The sequence below is a fragment of the Nyctereutes procyonoides genome, unplaced genomic scaffold (genome assembly GCF_905146905.1).
Source record: "Nyctereutes procyonoides isolate TBG_1078 unplaced genomic scaffold, NYPRO_anot_genome, whole genome shotgun sequence".
In the NCBI taxonomy this organism is placed as follows: Eukaryota; Metazoa; Chordata; class Mammalia; order Carnivora; family Canidae; genus Nyctereutes; species Nyctereutes procyonoides.
The window spans coordinates 30,290,263-30,314,040 of NW_026575052.1; the positions used below are offsets into that span (position 1 = coordinate 30,290,263).

General features: G+C 47.0%; 1 protein-coding gene across 1 annotated transcript in view; it reads right to left on the reverse strand.

The window, feature by feature from the left end:
• Positions 1–5,274: 5,274 nt before the first annotated feature.
• Positions 5,275–23,778, reverse strand: part of MAP1B (microtubule associated protein 1B) — an 85,437-nt gene continuing 66,933 nt past the window's right edge. Inside the window, exons 5-7 of the mRNA XM_055331947.1 lie at positions 14,135–20,645; positions 11,017–11,255; positions 5,275–9,821 (exon numbers count right to left, since the gene is read on the reverse strand). Of these exons, the coding sequence (XP_055187922.1) occupies positions 9,666–9,821; positions 11,017–11,255; positions 14,135–20,645 (6,906 nt within the window). The 3' untranslated portion in view covers positions 5,275–9,665. The remainder of the gene's footprint in view (positions 9,822–11,016; positions 11,256–14,134; positions 20,646–23,778) is intronic.

A 23,778-nucleotide genomic window follows, 5' to 3' on the forward strand; every position in this document is an offset into this window, starting at 1 on the left:
CCTCTGCTGTGTTCTTTGTCTCAGGGAAGGGAGGGAAGGAGGAAGTCACACCTCGGTCTGGTTAGTGGGATCCTGAGCAACTCCTTTCTAACTTCCCTCGTCTCTCAGACTTGGGCACTCCCCACCACCACTGCAGCCACTAACCTTCACCAAGGACTGTGTGTGTGCCAACAACTCAAGCCACCCTGTGAGGGCGGTGGAAGTAACGCATCCTTGAATAAGGAAACAAACCGGGTGGCCCGAGGTGAGGCGCCCATGGCACACGCGGGGCCTTGTGGCTGAGCACGCCATGCCTGCTGCAGGTACAAGGTCAAGACCGCAAGCCAGCGGTGACATTCGATGTATGGGGGCAGGGATTTCTCAGCCACTCCCTTACTAATTCCAGAGGCAGGCTCAGGGTAGATCAGAAGGCCCGTTTAGCTCAGCGTCCCTGATGGTCCTGGCAGGAAGTGGCATGTTGACCTTTAGCTCACAACCTGTTTACTCTTGTTTCCTCCCCATCCGCCCTTGCCATGCTTGATCTCCAGTTTTTCTCAGAGTGGGGAGCATGGACACCCCTCAACCCCCAGCCACAGCAAGATACCTGAGGCTCCTCCTCTCGGGACTGTGTTGCCCTGGCGTCAACTTTGCATCTCGTTTCCACACCTTCTAGCCGGCTGCCCAGATCAGGTACATGTGTGGGATCTTTATTGCGCTCAACTTGCCATGGAGTCACGGGCCCTGAAAATTAGTTTATTAAAGTCGGTTTTTTCATTATTAATGAATTAGCATCAAGTGAATAGAGGCCAGAGATGCCACTATACATCCCATAGTGCACAAGGCAGCTCCCATGACAAGGAAGTGTCTGGCCCAAAATGTCAGGAGCGCCAGCCAAGGTCAGGAACCATGGCCGAGGGTCTGTGAGCAGGGCTTCCTCCGGCATGTTTGCGGCGATGCAGGTGGAACTCAAGAATGTGTGTGCAAATGGCTCATTTGTGAATGGCATTTCTGTGGCTAGAAAAATAACATTTAATTATTTTAATATCTAGTCTATTTAATGAAATAATGGTAACTTTTTATCTAAGTCAATGAGTATAAAATAATGCAGTAATACAGGGTGGGCCATTACTCTTCCTCAACAAGGTTCTGGATAAAAGGGTCAACGGTGATTGCATCCAGTGATATGTAACTGGGATCGGAAGCTGCCTTGATGGGAGCTGCACCGCTGCACCTAGTAACCTCGCTGGGCATGCATGGTGAGGAAGGGATGAAGCTTGAACCGGGCTCAGAAAATGTGGCATGGTTCTATTTTCGTTAAATGGTTAGTAGTAATCTTCAGAGCTGAACTTTTCGAACTCTGACGATAATTTTTTTTAAACCTTATGTTAGAGAATGGGGTAAGAGGAGTGCTTTTCAATGTCATTGTGACAGGGAAATTGCCTTTTATTCTAAATTACCACTTCTTCACTTGAGAGTAACCTTTCCTTTTCCCCGTCGAGTTGGCCTTTTTGCTGACGGTGCATGCTGCCTTGATGTCGTTCCCCATCTGGTTAACAGGAAGGTCCAAAAAGGCTGGTAGCCATGGCCCTGAGGGGGTGGCAGTTACCACTGGGATCTTTGTGTAAAACAGTTACGCTCAGGCTGTGTGGTTTTTTTGTTTTTTTTTTTTTTTTTTTAGGCTGTGTGTTTATTATGTATGAATGTTAGGGATTCCTGATCCAAGCTAGATGTGTTCGGAAGACAAAGTTTACTCTTAAAAGAAGCATCTGAAAATTAATTCCACTGCAGGCCTTAACGCTAGATCAAGGACTACATGGAAGACTTAGAAAGGATTTCCAAGAAGTACAGTATATTCTCTGATGTGCCAAATGGTAGGAGAGCTTCACTTGCCTTTTTGGTTTTTACAGTACTTCATGTCTGCAGAGTTCAAAGTTCTAAACCTTAAAACCCCCTCTCTGGTTAATATGCTGACATAGTAAGGGGAATCAAACCCATTACAAACCTCCTGCAGTGACAATGTGCTGGGACCCGGCGGGCATCCATGGTTCCCAGGCGCTGGCTCATCACTGTACCCATCTTGATTACAACAATTACCTTTAGCAACTCTTTGTGAAAGCCCATTTCTGCCGAGTTTAATTCCGCCTACTTGGGATGCCTGGGTGGCTCAGCGGTTGAGCATCTGCCTTTGGCCCTGGGCATGGTCCCAGGGTTCTGGGATCGAGTTCCACATCGGGCTCCCTGCGGGGAGCCTGCTTCTCCCTCTGCCTGTGTCTCTGCCTCTCTCTGTGTCTCTCATGAATAAATAAATGAATAAATCTTTAAAAAAATAATAATTCCACCTACTTAGAACGGCCCTGCAGGGCAGGGAGTACCACCTTCATTTTGCAGAGAAGACTGAAGCTTATGTGACTTGCCCAGTGCCACACCATTAGTAAATGGATTCATAGTGCTGGAAGCCAAGTACACCCGATTCCAAACCCACTTTTCAACAACCGCACCATGTAGCCACTGTGCCAACCTAAGAGAAGTATGTTCGTTCATTCAACAAACACTAAACACCAATTATGCGTCAGGCACTATTAAAGCAGTCGCCGAGGCTACAGCAAGGAACAAAGTAGACAAGGATCCGTTCCCTCGTGGTATTTACATTCTGCGGAAGGAGACTGTTCCTTCATGAGCACCCAATATGTCATGTGAAGAGGGAAAGCGGAGGCTGGCTAGGTGCTGGAGGTTGCAAGTTAAACCAGGTTGCTGAGGGACGCCTTCCCGGGAAGAGAACTTTCTACCGGAGACCAGTGAGGGTGAGGGTGAGGGTGAGCAGCATGGCGCTACCCATGGAGAAGTGTGGCCTACAGAGGAACCAGGCCCAAAGGCCCAGGTGCAAGCCTGCCTAGAGCGCCGGAGGTAGGCCGGGAGGCCAGTGTGGCTGCAGCAGGAAGTAGAAGGTGGAGGGTAGCAGGGGATGAGGCCAGACGGTGTTAGTAAGGGCGCTGGCCCTCACTCTGGGATGAGAACCCGTCGGAAGGTCCCATGGCGTGCTCCAACCTAATATTTTTGGGGGCTCACTAGTCTAGCTGCTGCTATGTGGTGAACGACCGTGGAGAGCAGAGTTGGGACACGGCACAGTCAGGAGGCTACCACGAGAATCCAGGGGAGAAACGATGGGCTTCGACAGAGGTGGTCACAGTAAGTGTGACGGGAAGGGGCCGGACTGGGTGTATTTGGAAAGAAGAGCCAGCAGGCCTGCTGACAGGCCAAGCACTTTTATCTGAGCAGCTGGAGTAATGTGCTTGCCATTCACTGAGATGGGAAAGCCCTGGGACAGAAGTAGTTTGGGGAGCTCAGGGGGCATGTTAAATTTGATTTGGGTTTTAAAGATCCTTATTCACCGTCTGCATGGGGTTCTTAATAGACAGCTGGATGTGAATTTGGAGATCAGAGAAGAGGTTCGGACTGGAGACCCCAGTTGCAAAAGTCATCAGCTTAAACCCACAGGAGTGCATTACAGTGACCTGCAGTTTGGATTTGAGGAGAGAGTTGGAGGGGGAAATGGAGCGGTGATGCCTATTTTTTATGGCAAGATCATCCCATGAAGCCATCCTCGTTGTGATGCTCCATCATCTGTGAAAATGTGGCCAGTAACACCGCCCGAACCACCCAGGACACCTGCTTGTCTTCTGGGAACTGGGTGTGACCAGGTCAGTCTGCACGTATGACTCCGTGAGTTTTCAAGACACACGGTGTAACATGAGAGGGGAGATGCTGACCTGGCATTAGGCAAGAGACCAGCAATTCCCGAGTGAGGAGTTTGTTGAAAGATCATTGTGGGGACACAGAGAAACATCTAGAATGAGCAAGGCAAGTATAAAGAGAAGGTGGAGTCGGTACTTCAGCAGACCTTTGTTGATTTACCCAGAAGACAGGAAAAAATGAACCCAAGAAAGCCACCTCCAGGGTCTAGAAAAGGACCAGCTGGAAGCGCATGACCTCCCTCCCCACTCCTGCTGCGCCCGAGTTCCAAGGGAGGGGGATAGGAAACCCAGGGAAGGGTCTGGGTAGGGTGAACAACTGGCAGGGCTTCCCGGGAGCCCACGGCCTCCTGAGACCCAGGACTCCCAGGGCCAGGATGGGGTCGTGCTGGACTAACCCACACGGCCCCGCACCCTCTGTTCCGGCCAGGACTTCTGGCACCGAGCAGTTTGGCCGTGGGATAGGAGGAGATGTACTTGGGCAGGTAGGATGGATGTACACAGATGTACATCTGGCGTGAGGACTTGCCGGCCTGACTGCTCCTGTGCTTGACCCCTCAGGTCCTGGAGGCAGCCCCAAAACCCTTCTGCCAAACAGCAACTTCCATCGGGACCAGTCGGAGAGTCACAGCGTTCTGAGGCACAATCGAAGACGGAAAGGAGCGCGTGTCACAAAGGGACATCCCCAGGACTCAGGACAGGCTGCAGGAGCCCTTCAAGGCCAAAGCATCCCCTCTGCAGACAGACAGGGCCAGGGCTGGAGGGCCCCTGGGGGGACTGAGATGCCAGGGGACCCCCCACCTGCCCCTCTGAGCTGAGTGCCCCCCTCCCCGATGTAACTGCTCCTGCTCCATTCGCCTGAGCTGTTGCCCTGCCCAGTGTGCTTTCTGCCCGACACCGCGTGCATGACACACACACCCAGCAGGCCTCAGCTTAGTCCTCGCTTGTGGTGCTTTTCCCACGTCCCCAGAGCCCACCCTTGAGTTCTGGGAGCCCTGGCACCCCAGTGGAGGGCAGCCCTTAGGCTTTGATTGTCTCCACAGGTCCCCACAGGACTAGCCACTGCCGGGTGTAGAGCGAAGGTCGTGGGCGCGAGGAGCCCAGAAAGTCCGTCTTGGGAGGGATCACTCAGATTGACCATCGTGCCGAGTCCTCTCATGTTACAGGGAAGTAAAGGAGCTTTCGATGGATAGAGGGAGGTCAGGCAGCCGGCTGTGGCCAAGCGAGGGTTGAGGCCTGGTTTTTGCTTTATGTAAGAAACCCTCCCTACCCTCCTTCATCTACACTGCTGTGCTTACTCATTCCGGTCTCCTTCACCTCCCAGTTTCTGCCCTTAGACTCCCCACATGCTCTAGGGGTGGGTTAGAGACGGTAACGACGCAGCACTCATTGGAGGAACACAAGGCCCTCTGCCAAAAGCCAGGGAGCCACTGAAAAAAACACAATCAGCCCTCGTGGACTCGTTCCCCTGCTGTGGGGGGCAAATCCCAACTCCCCATGAGCCCAACTCAGTGCACAAAACAAAGGACGGCACAGCACACACGGGAACTTTTGCCACTTTTGTATTTTATTGTGGAACTGAGTTTTTGTTTTTTTTTTTTTCTTTTACATCAAATATCCTCAATGGAAGAGGGGATATTGCACACAAATATCATAAAAGCACTACATATTACTTTCACTGAAAACTAATTTTCTACATTAGATATGACTGGATAGGATAGAAGTGATGCAGGATTATAAGACATAATACCATACACAGCTGCAGACTGACACAAACACCATTCAGAACGAGAGAGAGGAGTGGAGGTGCTTCTCAACCGGGCTCAAGACCACTTCTTTCCGGGGCTGGAAAGAGAAGGGCTGCATGCAGCGTGGGTAAGCACGACTCAGAACGGCTGCACGGTGTTCTGGAAAGGGCAGCCCGGTCTTGATGCCTCATCTTGATGGCTCCTGTTTGGGGAGCTCCAAACGAGTGCAGAGAAGCTATTTATTTATTTTTCCCTTCCTTTTCAAGTTTTTGATGCTGCCTTTTAAATTAATAAAGTCAGATTTTTTTTAATAGTCAATAGTTTTAATACCAGGTGAATAACCTAATTGCTTTCAAAGAAATGCTCATCCCTAGGCTGCTTTTGGTGTGTTGTTCAGTTGGTTAGAAGATAAAAGCTTACAGTTCCTTTCAAATGGAAACAAATCTTTTCTTCTAAAATCCGAAGCACAAAAAAAAAAAAAGTCATTAATCTAACTCACAATATCATTACCGAGCAAGAACCTCCTGTGACAGGTGACTAAAGAGAGGCAAGAAAAGCAATTTCAGAATTGTAGAGCAGCTCCTGAGAGCTGAAATTTGGTAATAGAGAGAAAAATGGAAGGTGGTAGATTTTCATTAGCAAATGATTGAATCTTATTAAATGAGTATTGAAAAGCTCCTAAACTGCATAAGCTATTGGAGACACTTAAAACATTCATATACACTGGGGAAACCATTCACTAGGATATGTAAGGTCTTAAAAAAAAAAAAAAAAGAATTTTTTTTTTTGAACTCCATGGAAAATGGGTGTTGGGGGTGGGGGAGGGGGTCAGTCATTGTATCCAGTCCCACCACAAGACTGAGAAAGCATGCATGGGGGTTGGGTTTTGAGAAAGGGGATAGAATTCATTAAAATTGAAAGTGGAGGATCACCTCTAACATTTAGTCTCTGTAGAATTTTTGCTTAAGAATACTACCAAAAGTTCATGATCATGAGTGCCCTCTCGATGGAATCTCATCATTGAAACAGAGCGTAAATTCCTTTCACTCGAATATTCAATCTGTACAACTGGATTAAGTAATCAGTATGAATAAAGCTCCTAGAAGTCTGTGTCCATCTTTAGCCCTCACCATGAATGTACACGGTACATTGTCATGGCTGTTACTAAACCAATTGTGTACTTATGGAACTAGCAAAATTAGGTTAGTCACACAGGTAGGAAAGGTGTCTGGAAGGACAGGAGGAACCTGCAATGCAAATCTCGACTTTCCTGGTATATTCCAGCTCTGTGGTCATCACTGAGAACAATGGATGGAAAAAGGTACTGATACATTTCATAGGAAAAAGAGCCAGCTGACCAGTGTCAGCTTTTGTATATTTGTTCCATTAAATCCCATAGCAAAAAGAAAAGAAAAAATAAAGGAGTAGGATAGAATGGTTCTAATTGAAGACTGGCTATAATTCTCCAAGATGTTTGTTGGTTTAAAGGCAAAATAATGCACCTGTTAAGTAAATTGAATTTGGGAAATTGGAAAATAATTCCTTCTTCTATCAAAGAAAAATCAAGCAGAGGTCTGGATTTGGCAAGAAGGCTGGAAATCAGTTTCTCTTCCCATGTATTACGTGGACACAACCAACTCAGCTTAATAACTAATCAGTAAATAATTATCATGAGTTCTCTTAGGTTGTCTCATAAAAGAAGTCTGAAGTAGGTAAGTTTATACTCAATAAAATCCATTTTTGTCACCTTGAGTTTTCCATTTTCTGTTAATTTTTTGTACCCTTTATCAATGTGTTGTTCTTAAGGACTCTAAAGAAATGGGGTAATAAATAAAAGCTGCATTTCTAGAGAAGCCTAAAAAAAATAGAATATTAATTTTTTAAAAAAAATTAAAACATTTGAAAAATGTAATTCACAGCATTAAGTAGACTGCAGAGGTCCTCCACGAGGGGACCCTGAAGAAGCATTGTTTAAACCCTCATAGTTGTTAGCAGTGCAAAACACACACTTACCAGACAAAAATCAACTAAAATGTTAATCTTGAAATAAATAACTAACATAGAAAATAAAATGAGGTCACTGTTCACTACTCCGTGGATCTTAAGAGTCTGCAGGAAACACAACGTGACAGAGCACAGCACAGGTGTCACTGAGAAGTTTGCCACATCTGAACACTGGGCGCATCGATCTGCAACTTGGAACTGGACGTCCGCTTAGACATGATCTGGTTTCCGGATTCAGAGTTCAATGACGACAACGATGGAAGTGATCTCTGAACTCTATGGGATGAATCGTCGGAGATGGGAATTCATTTGCTTTCAATGAATTATTTCTTTTATTTTTTTTTCCCAAAAAAAAAAAAAAAAGGAAAAAAGAAAGAAAATCCCAAAGCAAATTTTTGCTAGGGTTCTTTGAACTTGCCTTGGCTCTTCTACCTCATGGTTCAAGACCCTGAAAGAAGTATGTGGAATACCACAGGGTGACGTTAAAGGCCTGGAAAAGTAGCCTACCATGCCATTCTCCCCCACTCTCAAATAACACGTACTCAGATTTTTACGTTAGGGGGGACCAGGGAGTGGGAGGTATCACTATTCCTGGTAGTTATGGGTTTTAATAAATATTATTACTGCGATATCAGACTTCAATCTCACCAGAACTTCAAAAAACATTTTTTTTTTTGTCTTACGAAGGACTTGGGGGAAAAGAAAAAGGCTATCACTTGAAATTTTCTTTGCATTTTCCTGTAAATGAAAACATTTGTTAAAAAGTTCATCTATGAAAAGTTCTCACATATCTAAAAAAAAAATTCTTCTGTACACTTGTTCCCATGATACTGAAATTAATGGAAAATTAAAAAAAAAAAGAAAAAGCCAATGTAAGACAAAGGAAGGTAAATACTGTACACTTGCCGAGAAACCTCTTCCACCATAAGATTCACTGTTTTCCCAGTTCTGATCATAGAAGCCATTTCAATCTTGGAACTTGCCATAGTAAAGAAGCTACGAAAGGCTCAACTTGTTTGGCTGAGGGGCCATGGGCGCACCGAGGTGGTATTCAACACGCATGACTCAGCATCAAACCGCTGCACCCATCAGATCAGCTTCTAGGACCCCCACACGCGCACACACTTGCTCCGTGAACTGGAGTATCTATAATCCTACACGGATGTTTTATAAACTTGCGGTCTCACGTTAAAAAATAAGTGCATCAAGTATCTTTTGTACATTCAAGTCACTTTCTAAGGCAAATTGTCTACCGTATTTACTCCCAACCGCTTTGGTATTTGCTTGTTAATCGGGGTGGACTTGGGTGTTTCCGCATGCAGGTTAAGTGACTCCGAGTGGACTAACTGGGTGGACAAATGCTGGGAGCATGCCTTAGATCAATCTACTCGTGTGTCTGAAGAGTCTGAGAGTTCCGAATGGGGTTCAAACCACTCGCTCTTCCAGTCTGCGCTCTCTACATCATGTCGGTGCGCAGCCTTCAAACTGAAGGAGCTTAATTAAGGCGTGAAAAATCTCACATGCCCTCAGAACAAGTTCTGTTCCCTTCTTTGTTTCCTTTCGGCTAACTCGTTCTAGAAAATTGAGACCCTTTTTGATGCCTCAGACTGACACAAGTTGAAAACTTTGCCTATGTAGACTATAGAATACAGGCTGCGTGAGAAAACGCAGCCCTAAGTGCTGGTTATTCCCTCCTCCTTACCCCACACCTCGCTCTGTCTCCCTCTCTCTGGGTATCTCACCAGCACTCTCTACCATTACCTCTCCTTCTCTTGCATCCTTTTGCTTTCTCATTCTCCCTCTCTCCTGTGTTCTCTCTCATTGTGCGTGCGCGCGCTCTCTCTCTCTTTCTTTCTCTCTCTCTCTAAGACAAATGCCTCTACCTAGCGGAAGTCAGTTGGGTTTGCTAGTGCATGGTTTCCAAATGTTGAGCAGAGATGAACTGGGGTGGGTATTTTTGCAGTAACTTGAACCCTACTGTGGGAATACTGTTACTTCCCTTAGCAAATCAGCAAAAACTAAGAAATATTAGTGACTTGCATCACCATGACACAGTATAGCGTTTGGCAGGTAACAGTTCAGTGACTTATTTAGACGAATTGACTCTTTAGAAAAGGTGGCGTTTCAAATTGAAGAATTTCTGGAAACAAAGTTCAAATCCTGTGGTGTGGCTGGTCTTGGTTTTTTACAGTTCAATCTTGCATGCAGGGAAGGATTCATCTTGCATAACCACTGTGCTGCTGCTTGCTAAGACCATGATGTTGAGGTCCTGTTGTTTCTCGTGGGTCTCTTGGTACCATTCCCTCATCACTTCTGAGTCATGAGTAGGGATCAGGGTTACCTGCAGGGAGACAGAAAATAGTTGGTCAAGGGCAGAGCCAGAAACCAGAGGGGAAAAAATAGAACAATAATAAGGCTATGAGTCAGACCATTCAAAGGAGGGTGACGAGTGGGCAATTTCCTACTTTTTCTCCAATATGAAGGATTTTTCAACTTACATTTTCTAGGAATCAAAGCAGCAATGAATTAAGGTTTTCTGGGAGAGCTGAAGACGGGGACCAAAAAAGACCTCATGACCAGTCAATCAGTTCATCTACATTCACCATCAGGTGTTCAAATATTCAGTGTTAAGAGAAGAAGGGCTTCCGTGCAGGTGATATCACTTATATTTCCTATCACCCAGCTGAGCAATTTTGCATGAAAGATACTGTGTATTGAATCCAAGGAGCTTTAGTTATCATTGCTGCTCCATTGTGTGTAACTGATACTTCATCCTGAGATTAAAGATTTGTATCTTTGTGTGTGTGGCTGGGGGTGGTGGAGTGGCTGGCTCGTGGCTGGCTGGCTGGGTACTGGCTGGAATGGTAAAAATTCCATCTACTATTTATTAGGAGGCCACCAGGTGTTTCTCATGAGATGTAATATGCTTAACTAGCAAATAATTCTATTTAATATTATGCAAACAGTTTACTAGGTGACTGCAAAACCACGGGTAAAACTGATATAAGCAAAGATTCACAGCCAAAATAAGAGAGTGGTTCATAGCCCGTTTATGATGTTTGGGAGCTAGGAGGGGTCCTGTTGGGGACCATCCTCAGCAATGCTCCTGCGGGATTTCACATCGACAGGTGATTTTCTAAATGGCTGTATTTCTTGGTTTGGTCACATTCATGAAACACAAAGGAGAAAAGACAATTCCTTTGTAGCTCTCACATGGAAATATCATTTTGATTCATACATAAATATCCTTGGTATATTAGGGGGAAGGGCAAGGCATCTTGGGCCCGTTTTGTAGATAAGTGAATTATGCCTTAGGATGGTAAGGCTATGACTGTTGGTGGTGCCAGGAATAATATTCTAGACTTATCTTGTGTGTGTGAATCCACTTTGTCCTCAAGATATTTCACGTGTAAGAGAACCATGGGGTACCCCATGCGGATTCATAATCACACCGGTGGTTCTTTAAACATGTTTCCTTCCCTCTGCCTCTGGACACAGTTCCATGTGTGGTGTAGACACTGTCCCGGGGCTCTTACCTGCATGTTGCTGCCCCACTGGGCTTTCCCTTCCAACAAGGCATCCAGGACAGCCCGGCTGGGCTCCTCAGCAGCAGGGTCATTCCCACTCACCACGTAGTAGGATGACCTCACTCTCTTGAAAAACTCAACATCAACATTCTTACTATTGCTGTGATTGGGAATATAGCACAGGTCCAAATACACAGGGGGGCCTGGAGGCACAGCTGAGGGCTTGGAGGGCTTGGTGGTTCCCGGTCCTTTGGCAAATAAAGAGAAAAGCCAGGGTCACAGAAATGCAAAGAGACCCACTGGTCTGGTACTCCTTCCCTACTTATCCCCAAAAAGGTCCTGCAGGACATGCAGAGTGTACTGGGCATTTCCCTTTCTCTCTTGTAAAGGGCAACTGGAGAAAAGAGAACATGGCTGTTTACCATCTTAGCGGGAGAAACAAAGAATGGGATCGTTTCCCTCTGTGGACAACCCATTAGAAAGAAAAAAGAATTCCAAGGCCTTCCTAAACTATGGAACTAGAGAGCCATACTCCTCCTAAAAGAGCTGCCAACGTGCATCCTAATTTGAAAAGGGATCTAAGAAACATTTTTTTTTTTTGAAAGTCAGAAGGAAGACTCTGCGTGTGGTAAAAACCAGTGGAGCAACGTTAGCCATCCATGTTAGGATCTCCTGTGATAACAGTTCTGCCGATAGCAGAATATTATACCCCAACATTTGACTTAGCAAATGGCTCAGATATAAACTTCCTCTGACCTCCAAGGCCCCCAGAACTTGGCCTTGTTCATAAAGTGACGAAACACTGCATTCTGTCCTAGCACGGTGCTCTGGAAAGGCAGACATCTCTCCCGAGGCAAGCTGGCTACCAACCTTGGACGAGAAGATGGTTCGGAAAGGCACCTTTGGCTAACCACTCAAGACCTATCAGACCAGGAAAGGGGCATCTGGCCGCCGACATTCCCGGTCTAAATCAGAAAGCCCAGGCCAAGTCAAGATTCGGATTAACTCAGAACTTTCCTGGCACCTTGTCTGCTGAGTTGGCTTTCTGAGTTGTCCTGGCTTCAGGGTTTAAACTTTTTGGAACATTCTTAGAACTGGCATTCTAGGGCAGTGGTGCTCCAACCTAGCTGGGTAGTTAGCATCACCGAGCAAGCCTGATACTGATGCCCCAGTCCCACACCCCAGGGTCCAGCTTCACTGCTTTAAAAGCATCCCAAATAATGCTAATGTGCAGTCGGTTGAGACCCCTGCTGTAATGTCATTTAAAACATCAGCTGGATCCTACATACTTAATCCTCTTTCCTTTCTCCATAGGATAAAGGCTGTCACCACAGAGTCAAACCACCAGTGAATTCCACAACTGTCCAGTTTTACTTTTAGGAGTGGGGGAGTCACGAGAATCAGCCAAACTGCTCTTTGGATACACTAACTCATTTTAATGAATAACCAGCCATTTTAATGAATCTGAGCTACAAGGACTCAAAATGTCCATATTTGGGCCTACCAAACCAATTCTGACTGATCGCAGGAGTCCGTGAACTACAGTCCTAACAATTAAAAATGACCACGGCTTTGCCTGGTGCACTCCATGGCAACCATCAACACTGAATGAACGTTGCTCAGACATAGTAGAGAACTGACAGCCGTTGGCAAAGGCTGGTTTTAAAAATCACTTGATAATGCGGTTTTGTTGTTTTAGAAATCTATTGGAAAATTACCTTCAACGTAAATTCAAATTAACTCCTCTTTATTTGTTTCTTGGCCTTAAAATTAATCTCTTTAAAGGACACCAAAAGAAGAGAAAAATGTCTTAAAAACCCCCATTATGTGGGCTAGAGTGGCTCTATTTGGCAAGTTTGGTAGCAAATTTCAGTTGGTTTTTATCTGTTTGAAAGGATTTCATGTTTTCTCCCAAGTGCGGGTCAGTTGCCAACTCTTTCAGACCAAGAGATTCATTATCTGGTGGTTTTCCATTAATTCTAAGCGTGAACAAAATCAGTTTGTTTTCTGCATGCACGTACAAAGGAAATGTGATGAGAACGCAGGCTGGAAATTGATCTTCCATGTTGCTCAAAGTAAGACTTTGCAGCTATAAGTGATAGTTCCTAAAATGCACTGAATTTGAGAGTCCCAAGTTTCATCAATCAGATTTTTCCCCAAATAAATGAGAAATGTTATTCAAATTATTTTTTGCTGTACATGTTTGGGTCAATTAATATTACTCTGTGAACTGAGGTCCGAAATCCCTAATTGACTACTTAAAGCAAATAAAATATATTAATGGAAATCCCTGTGATTGGTTTGAAGCAAAGAAATAAAGCCGGGCCATTAGAAACTTGTTCCATCAAAAACCCAAGTCATTGCTGAGAACCTAATGAATAAGGGAATTAGGACCAAAACAGAAATGATCAGAAGTCAGGGATATCTCCTCCTAAGTGAATTTCAACCCGAAATAAAGGGGGGGGGGGAATAAGAAGAGCCTTTGACGCTTTTCTCTCAATTTGAACTGGGGACTGGTCAACTGAAATTATGATAGTCATTGGCCAATAAGAAAACAGAGCACTGCCTTTAATGTGGATGTAGCTCTAGCATGGCAAGTTGTTGTTTTTTTTTTTTAAATTTTTCTGATTAATTTTAAATGTTATAACTTCAAATTTGAAAATGTTATAATTTTACTTTAAAAATTTTTTTATAAAAAACTCGAATCTAAATCTTGGGCCTACACTGGTCACACCAAGCTTGGCTTGGCACTCTGGTTCTCCCTAAGCCTTTGGGAGCTCCCAGGCTGTCACCTTGGCTTGGTTCTGAGGCCAGGGTGCCTGACGCTAGCGCCAACACAGTCCTCCAGAGGAGCCTGGAACACACATCCTTGGTTCTGAAGGTTTAGAACAAGGCTGTGGTTGCTGTGTTGCAGGATGGAGCAAAGCCAGGAAACCGTGCCTGGTGAACCCCAGCTGCTCCGGGCCACATGCCGCACCAGCCTCAAGCCTACGTCTACGCCAGGCTGAGATCCACGCCTTCGGCAGAAGAGAATAGTTAAAGGGACGGGACTGTGGTACTCTCTCAGAGGCTCCAGGCAAAGTGGAATAGTTGTGGCCCACATCGGGGTGTCGGCCCTTCTACCTACCTGCAGCTGCAGTCTTTACCGATTTGGATGTGGAGGCATTGGCGGCATTCTTGGTGTCCTTGTCTTTCTCCTCCCCACGTGCAGCTTTGACCTCAGGAGTGGTAGTGGTTTTTGTTGCCTTTTCCACGGATTCCTTCTTCTTAGGAGAAGCCACTCTGGACACCTTATCTGAGGATTCTTTCAAGCCCCCTGGTTTGGGGGATGCTGCAGAGGGCTTAGACTTCCCATCACCCTTTTTGACAGGTGACGACGACTTGGTCTTTGTACCCGGCTTTTTGGTTTTGGTCTTCTCTTTCAGGTCTTTCTTCAGGGCTTTGCCCAGGTTCTGCTCAATAGCCAAGGCCTCCGGGTCCATCATGGACACGTCAGGGTGGCGTGGAGAAGGGCTTCGGTCCTGCATGGGGGCAGGAGGTGGGTCCATGTGTTTGTATGTGACGGTTTTGTCTGTGGGGATGGTTTCGGATTCATCTTCAGAGTCGATATTTGCATCTGCCGTGATGGAAGGGCACTCTTCGGTCTCCGGGGGGACATCAGAATCGGTCTGGGACGGAGCCGACTCGCTGACTGAGGTGGGAGGGGTTTCGTCACACTGTCGCCCCTGTGGCTTTCCTCCTGGAGGTGGTGGGGCACCCCCTGCTTGGGTGAGGGGCTTCTCGGATTCTTCAGTTGGCTCCTCACTGGCAAACCACTCGAGAGGATTGGGATTAATGAAGGAGGGCGAAAGTTCTGTCTTGGGATGCTTGTATTCACAGGAGGACACGAGGCATAAGTCGACATCCTGGCGGGCCTCTGAGGGGGACTTCTTTTCTGCAGTGTAGCACTGGTCTGAAGTCTCATAGGAATACGTCGCCGCTTGGGGGGTTCTGGTGATCTTCTCCACCGTCTCGTAACAGTACGTGGAAGCATCAGGGGCTCGTGTAGCTGTCGTAGACGCCTCATAGGAGTAGCTCTCGGGCTCAGGGTAACTGGCAATCTTCTCAGTGGTCTTGTAAGAGTAGCCGGAATCCCCAAGTGCGTGGCCAACATCTTCAGAGTCATCGTAGCCATTGCTGATGTCATCCAGGAGCCTCCTAGACCTCTCAGTCTTTTCATAGCTGAAACCACTCACTTCAGGGGTCCTCATGGTCTTCTCACTTGTTTCATAGCTGTACTCCGCCTCTTCAGGGGTCCGGGTGGTCTTCTCGGCAACGTCATAGGCATAGCCACCATCTTCAGGAGTCTTGGTGGTCTTCTCAGCGGTCTCGTAAGGGTAGCTGCTGTCACACGGCGATTTTGTGGTTCTCTCTGTCTTCTCATAGTAATAGTCACTCACGTCTGGGGCCCGGGTGGCTTTCTCATAAGACTCATAGTCGTAAACTTCTTCATCTGGGGACCTGGTTGTCTTCTCGGGCTTTTGATAGGCATAGCTGAAGTCACCAGGCGTTTTCCCTCCACTGTCCTTCTCCACACCGGACAAGGTCAGATCTCTGTTCAAGGCTAGCTGGTGTTGCATCGTATCGAATAACATCGAGGCACGGAAGCCGTAGGGCTCTGCGGATGCGGCATCCATCGGTGGAGGAGAGGAAGTGTGGCAAACTGCTATGTTCTCTTTGACGGCAGAGGTAGAATCTGAAAAGCTGGGTGAATACAAAGGAGAGGACTCTCTTGGGGTCAGTGGAGAGATATCAGATTTTGGTGAGAGCTTCTCTCCTTCTAGACTTTGCACTTTTTCTGAGGTGAGTGAGGCATATAAGGATATATCTCTGGGAGGAACGACATCGGATAGGGTGTCTTCTTGGAGAGGAGACGCTATCTGAGAGGGGGTGTGTGCTGAAGAGGTGGACGGGGAGGCCTCAACCTGAGACACTGAGATGAGCTCCGAAAGGTCATTGTCTTGGGTGTAGGAGGGCTCCTCCATCGGTGGTATCTTATGTGATAAACTCGAGTCCTGCATGTCAGAAGGACTGTAATCCACTTCGGTTGGCCCATTTTCAGTGATGTGAAGCATACCTGCACCCACTGTAGGGTGATCTGGGGACTGTCGACTAAAGTCCATAGCCAGGGAGTGCTCAGGGGACTCCTGGCCAAATTCAATAGACATTGAGGACTGTTCCGACCTGTGATCTTGGACTGGTGTCCTGGATTTGGCGGTTTTAGGGGAGAAATCCGGTGGAGAAATTGACATTGGTCTTGGACATTCCTCTTTAGATGGAGACATCTCTGTCTCCTGGAAAGTAGTCGGCGTTTGCACAACAGACACTGAAAGGGAGTCATCAACCTCTGTGGAATGTGGGGAGCCAACCTCGGCGTGCAGAGAAGGGGACACGTCATCTGTGGTGGGCTCTGGAAACGAGCTAGTAGCCACGGAGGCTGTGGAGACCGAGGCCACGCCCTCCATGTGAGAATACGTATCCTCTGCCACACCCTCATCCACCGGCGTAGCTGACTTGTCGGAGACCGTGCCTTCAGAAATGGACATCTTCGTGTCTTCCTTAAAAGATCCAAACTGGCTGACATCTATCTGTGTAGGAGACACCTCTCCCCCTAACTTCCTTTCATCCAAAGCCAGTCCAGATTGCGAACTCGTGACGTCGACATCGTCGGTTTTCTTTTCTTGACCAAAGTCTTCCTTTATCGGTATAAAGTCTGTGCTTTTCCTTTCCTCTTTGTCTTGGAAAAGACCAGTAGAAGTCATGTCAGAAACTGGACTTATTTCATCAGCAAAGCCTTGTTTTCCATCCTTTCCCTCAAAGGGGCTCTCAGCGCCTCTGCCAGAAGCCTGGTCATCGGCACTCAGAAAGCCTTCGTAGGCAGATTCGGATCCAATGAGGGGAGGGCTCCGTAAGGGAGACAAAACTTTTTCAATAGGAGATTCCGAGTCGGGCACAGGCTCATCCATGGGGCTTATGGAAGCCCTTTCATTCTCATCTTTGGCATCACTGAATTCAAAACTCACGGGAACTGCTTGTGGCTTTTCAATTACCTCTGTGGGGAGGTGCCCAGGTTTCTCTTCAGTGGGAGATTGGTAGTAAGGTGTATGGCCAGCACTGCCGGTTGCAGACTGAGACGGAGACACCACCTCCAGGGTCTTCTCCTCGGGACTAGCACAATGCTCTTCGACTACTTGGGTCACCTCGGGAGACACGGGGGCTGCTTCCGCCTCTGCGGAGACCTGGATCTCATTGGGGGTCAGAGAAAAGTTCACGCTGCGTTCACCCAGTGGGGTCTTTTCTACGGGTGATGGAGGAGATGGACTTGGGGACGGGCTCTTGGGTGGACTAAGTTTTTCTTCTGAAACTGCTGAGATGGTGTCTCTGATCGCCAGCGTGGCACCGGCCTTCAGGTCTTTCTCGTCGGCGCAGTAAGCATCCCGCAGGGCGGACTTGCTAAACTTGTCCTCCTCCATAGATGACGGTGGGGAGATGGTAGAGGCTGATGCGTTGTAGTCCTTCCCATCCGTGGCATCGGTTTTCGACCCTTCAGATAATCCGTTGAGGGACGCGACAGCGGGTTTGCAGTATTCCTGAGAATACAGCGAGGACTCGTATTTGGTGATGTTTACAAATTCTTGAGACGGGGACTCCGTCTCCTCGTTGTTGATTTCATCGCTCATCACGTCCCGAGGAGTAGACATCTCGTCCATCGGGGTGGGCTCACTGGAAATCTCGATGGTAGACTGAGTGTAGCCGGAGGTGGCAGTGAACTCTTCAGGCTGATCTTCTCGGTTCTCCTCATCAGAAGCGGTGGCCTCGCTCTCCGAGCCGCCAGGTAGAGTCTCATCGTGAATTGAGGATGCGGGTTCTCGGGCAGGCGACTGGGCTCCCGGTTGCTTGATGGCCGAGGCGAGGAACCCATACTGGTCCTCGACACCGCTCGCCTCCGCGGCCTTGTCCACCACGGCCATCACGTAATCTTCAGCCTCCGCTTTTTCCGGCTCGTATTCTTCTTCTCTGGCATCCTCAGCTCTGTCCTCCTCCTCACCCTCCTCCTCCGATTGTTCGGCTTCTCCTTTCTCCACTGCCTCGTCCATGTCTTCTTCCGCTCGGTCGTCTCCGCTGGCCAGAGACTCCCTCTTCTCCTTGACGTGCACATCGGCCTCAGCCTTGGCACTTTCCTCCTCCTCGGTGAGGCTGTGCTTGGAGGCGCTCACGCACACGGTTTCTTCCACGTCCTCTTCCGGCTCCTCGGCCTCCTCGGTCTCGGCCTTCTCTTCATAGTCTCCGGTCTCTGAGGATTCCTCAAAGCCCGCTCCTTCGTCTTCAAACTTTTCAGTGTCCTCCACCCCCTGCTTCTCGACTGGCTCCAGCTCCTCGGGGGTCTGTTCACACTCGCCCTCGCCTTCGGTGGTGGTGATTCCCTCGTCGGGAGACTCGGCGGGCCCTTTGATGACTTCGGTCTCTTTCTGGAGGACATAGGCTTCGACGGGCTCAGCGTCCTTCAGCTTCTCCTCGTCCTCGATCAGCTCCAGCTGAGGCTTCATGTCTTTCGCTACGTCGACCTCTTCGGCCTTTAACTCTTCAAAGTCCTTGGTCAGATCCTCAGGGGAGGACATGAGGGACCTCTCGGCCTCGAGCTCTTTGGCCGGGCCGGCGCCTGCTGCTCCAGCTGCTGCCACGGCCGCAGCGCCAGCCACCGAGCCAAGGGCGGCGGCCGCAGCTTCTGCCGTCTTGCCCTCCTTCTTGACGACCTTAACCTTCCCCTTCTCCTTTGGCTTCCCAGCAGCAACAGACTCTTTTTTGACCGCCTCCTCCTTCTTGGGTACTTTTGGTTTTAATGCAGTTGGTTTTTTGGCTTCAGAGAGAGGAGTAGTTGATTTCTTTGTGTCTTTAGGAAGTTTCTTAATTTCCTTTTTGGGTTCCTTTTCTTCTTTTTTAATCTCCTTCTTCTCCTCCTTCTTAACCTCCTTCTTGGCTTCCTTCAGTGGGGTTTCTTTCTTAACCTCTTTCTTGGGTTCTTTTTTCTCTTCTTTCTTGACTTCTTTTTTCACTTCCTTTTTCACCTCTTCCTTTTTTGGTTTTTCTTCCTTCTTGATGGGTGTTTTGTCCTCCTTTTTAGCCACTTCTTTCTTTGGCTTTTCCTTCTCCTCTTTCTTTTCCTCAGATTTGGCCTTTGTTTCCTTTTTCACTGTCTTCTCCTTGGTGACTTTGGGTTTGACGTCTGTAGTGGGCTTTTCGGCCACCTCAGCCTTCACGGGAGGCAGCTCTTCTTTTTCTTTGCTGGGTACCTCCTTCTCGGTCACTGGGGGTTTGGTCTCTGTTTTTATCGGCTTGTCTTTTTTCACCGTTACCTTTTCTTTGCTTTCAACTTTGGGCGACTTTTCCACATGATTAGCTTTGGTGACTTCAGGGGTTTCCTCTTTAGACTCCTTGCGTACAGATTTGCTTGGCAGTGGTTTTGCGGCTGGCTTCAGACTTTCTCGGCTGTCTGCTCTCTGTTTCAGCTTCACCTGTTTCACGGCTGGAGCTGCCACCTGGCCAGTTAGGTCCTTCTGGGTGGCCAGCGGCTGTTTCAGAAAGTCTAAATGTTTGAGCTTTTCCAGTCCTTCCAGGATATTGTATTGGGTGCTATTGCCAGGAAACAGGACTCGAATGATTTTCTCTGCAGGGTTTGCCGGATGCCACACGATCAAAGAGGAGACTGAAGTTAGGTAGGAAATTGGGATATCTATTTCTTGACCATTAGGCAGGATTAGTTCAGCCTTGTCTTTGTTGGTACCAGTCCACTGCTGCATAAAATACTGCATTTCCTTGCTGCTCTTGACTGGGTTAAGGACATACATCTCCAGTTTACCAACTCCCATTTTTTGGAAAAGAATGACAGGATCGATGGTATTGCCTACACTTCTGAAAAGAGGTTCTGGCTTCATGGACAACTTATTTAGGTACTGGAGAGTGAAGCAAGCTTCCTCTATGCTTCTCTTCATCTTGATGTTTGGCTCTGGATTTTTCAGATTTTCAGGTACATTGAGAAATACAACTCCTAAGTCAGGGGAGATGAGGTTTTTCATCCAGTCACTATTTGTGGTGGAGCCCTGGGACTGTTCTTCCTCGAGCTCTGCAATCTTCCGCTGTAGCATGCTGTTTATTCCAGGCAAATTGTCATCCCCAATGTGGGTGAGTAGGATGGAGTCCACTCGGTCCAAGTGTCGGATGAGCTTCCAGAAGCAGGATTTCCTTTCGGATCCTCCATTGATGAGCATATTGAATCCATTCACGGCAAACAATGCAGAATCACCCCTCCCTCCTGGGAAAATGTAACAACACGGCTTGGAGAGCTTTAGAAATCCCCCCGATGTTGGAGGTTCTAGGATATCAAAGGGAGATGGGACTTCCACTGATTCTGAGAGATACTCGGTAAACTCGGAAAGTCCTTCCATTTCCGGCAATATTGAAGCTGAGTTGAGTTTAATGTTGATGAAGTCTTGGAGATTGTGTCTGTCGAGATTGGAGTTCTTCCAATCCCCTTCTTCAGGACAGAACAGGGTTAAGCTGGCTTTGTTGGCAGGATGGGTGGTGCTCAGTAATTCCCCAATCTGGGATTTAAAAAAAACAGTAATAAGGGAAGAAAGAAAAGTTTTAAGTGACTGTCATCACCGATCCATTACTACACATCACAGGGTCAATGTGTGCACAAGGGCTGTCTTTAGAGAAGCTAGCTGGGTAAATGCAGAAATATTTCCATTGTGGTAGGTGATCAGCCTCCATCCTGACCTCTCCCACTACTCCCTTCTGCCTCAGCCACCACTCCCCAACCACCAGCACCTCCTTGGGGACCCCTCCAGCCTGCGTCCCTGCCCAGCAGGGCAACTCCACACCCCTGCTCCAGTTTGAGGGCCAGTGACCATCTGAATGAGCCACAGTGGTTATGAAGTACTCTGGATAGCACCACTAGGTGCCTGCCATGCAAAAACGGCCTTTAAACAATCACAGAGGAGGTGCCCATGTGAGTCATTTCACCAGTTTATAAAATGTTTTCTTTTATTCCACTAGGCTTGACACACTAAAGGAGTTTAGATGCAGTGTACTAGTTGTTGACCACTTTTAGAATTTGGTGGATACAAAATAAAAAAGTTTGATGTGTTTTTCTTCCCCCAGGAGACAGGAAGTTCTAGATTGCAAATCACTACAAAAAAAACTACCGGTTCTGGCATCTTTAAAACACCAGTGAATCATTCGGTGGATTCTCTGCAAACCCATATACTTTGATTAAAGTCATGATGATTCAAACAAATGGATAATTTATCATGTGAGCAAGTGGCCATATTTGTCCCTTATTAGCCCATGTTTAAATCCACAGTGAGACATTCTACTTTCTCACACCTCCTGCTTTTCTCAGAGCAACCTGGGTGTGAGTAGCTAAGATCAAACTCGACTCAAAACTTTTCCAACGCATAGGATGGGACCATAGGATGGGAAGGCAGAGGAGCAAATCATGATCAAAACAGAGACCACAGTTTAATGAAAATGCTATCTTCTTTCTCACTGTGCATGATGGCCATATGTTAAATGGTCTTGGCTTACTACATAGTGAGGGAGAATCATGTCATCAACTCCAGTCTCCTGCCAGTTGCAGCACAGCTCATAAATCAGCCCAGAGTTCCAGTGAAAAGAGCTCTGCGTCTTTGATGGTTAACAGGGAAAGGGAAAGCAAAGACTTCGCTTGGCCCAGGCATCCCCAAGCCAGCAGGTCTGAACTCTGACCTTCCTGTGTTAGAGTGGTTTCCTCTGTCTCACACAACCTCCTAGACACTAACATCCCGAGGCGACTAGTGTGCATATGTGTAGGGGGGTAATTTATAGAATCTGGGTATTCCTACATTAGATTGCAGTAACATAGCCACTTGTGCTTTGTTAGTCTATCTGTCCTACATTTTGTTTGAAGGGTCACAAAAGAGCAAAATAATAAATCTTTGACTTTGCTGTTTTCCCCCGACTTGACAATTTTCTATAAAAGGGAGAAGAATCAACTGTTTCGGAAGGTAAGACAACTGAAAAAGCACGTCTCGGGGGAGCCTCTGCTCAGATTATCTGCTGAGCAAACAGGAGCACCAGATAAGGTCTGTCATCCAATAATTAGCACAGACCCTCATCACCCGTACTGTAGCACAATTAGGGTTCTCTCCATCCTTATTTTCATACAGAGTACGTGCACACTATCCATGCTTTATAATACATCTTAGGGGAGGAGAAATCTAGGAAAACCCAAAATGCTGTCTTTAATAATGAAATTTTAAAATTTAGTTCATTTCAGTTTTTAAAATTCCACCCTGAGGGGTGTGGCAGCTAAGGGTATGATCCAGCTATGTGTAGAGGGTATTGAAACACCAAGTTCAAAGAGAAGGTAAAAAATAAATAAATAAATAAATAAATAAATAAATAAATAAATAAATAAATAAATAAATAAAATAAAAAAATAAAAAAAAATTCCTTGGGAATACCTCCCTAACTTTCCATCTTTTCATTTCCAGCTGGGAAGTTCCTATGCAACGAAGGTAATGTGGCCCCAAAAGAAAGCAAGTTTGCACAGAATTTTGAGGAAGTCAAGGGTACTAAAAAACAGCAGAGAGCCTGATGAATAGAAAACCATGGAATATAAGGGAAAGTGGAGAAGAAAGTCAGCACACGTTCCTTTTGGAAAAGGAAAATCTGGTCTCTCTGGAGAAGCAGCAGCATACTGTGCACGATGAAGCAGAGAGCAGAGCTAGAGAGAGGCCTTCGGGAAGGAGACAGATGGACTAGGAGGCACAACCGCCACAGTCTTGGAGCTACACCATGGAAACAGAGTCCCCGCTTCCCCCCATTCCCCGAGCCAGCTTCCAGGCCGGTGTACCCACATGCACGCTGGGATGAGCGCCTCAGGCCAAAGACTACGTCCTAAGAGAGCCCACTCAATCCACACTTATGCAATGCACAGATGAGAGCAATAAGGAGGAGCCAGCAATGTTAGCAGGGGCCGGGAAACTCGTAAATCTCAGACTTGGAGACAGAGCCTTCCTCTAAAAGAGTGTGGAAGCTGTCATCATAGTAAATGGTAGTTAGCATAGCCCATTGTAGTAGAAGTTCCTCAACGGGAGGAAACACACCGTCTGTATCTCTGGATCGTTACGTGTGTTTCCCTGATACACCATCAGCTCCAGAGATGTTCATTAAACTGCACTGACACTGGCCACTTTGGTAGGTCCTGTCCTCCTGGGGTGGCTGCTCTGACCATGAACCTGTCAGTGCTTCTCAAGCACACGGATTGCTACCCTTCCCTTGTTCTTACGAATACAGATGAGACACATGACCGGAAGAACTATCGCCTGGGGGCAAAGACAGTCTTTTTTGTTAAATGTTAATGTCAAAATTCTAATTAAATGCAGGCATACTGGAAGAGGAAGGAAGATATGGAGAATAAATGACTTTACTGCAGATAATGAAATAAGATTTGAATTTCTAAACCACAGCCTACTCTAACTAGATTACCTTTTTGATTAGGTTACTTGCTTGAGCAATGAGGAAATACAGTGGACAATGTATCTCTGGGTTTTAGCAAGACATTTAACAAGATCTCTGAATGGGGCGATAGCAGAATTAGGTGGATTTGTAGCCAGTCATATAAATCCCACTGCTTAGCGTCAACCTGGACGGAAGTCTGCGATGGGATGCCTCAGGGCTCATGTGTGT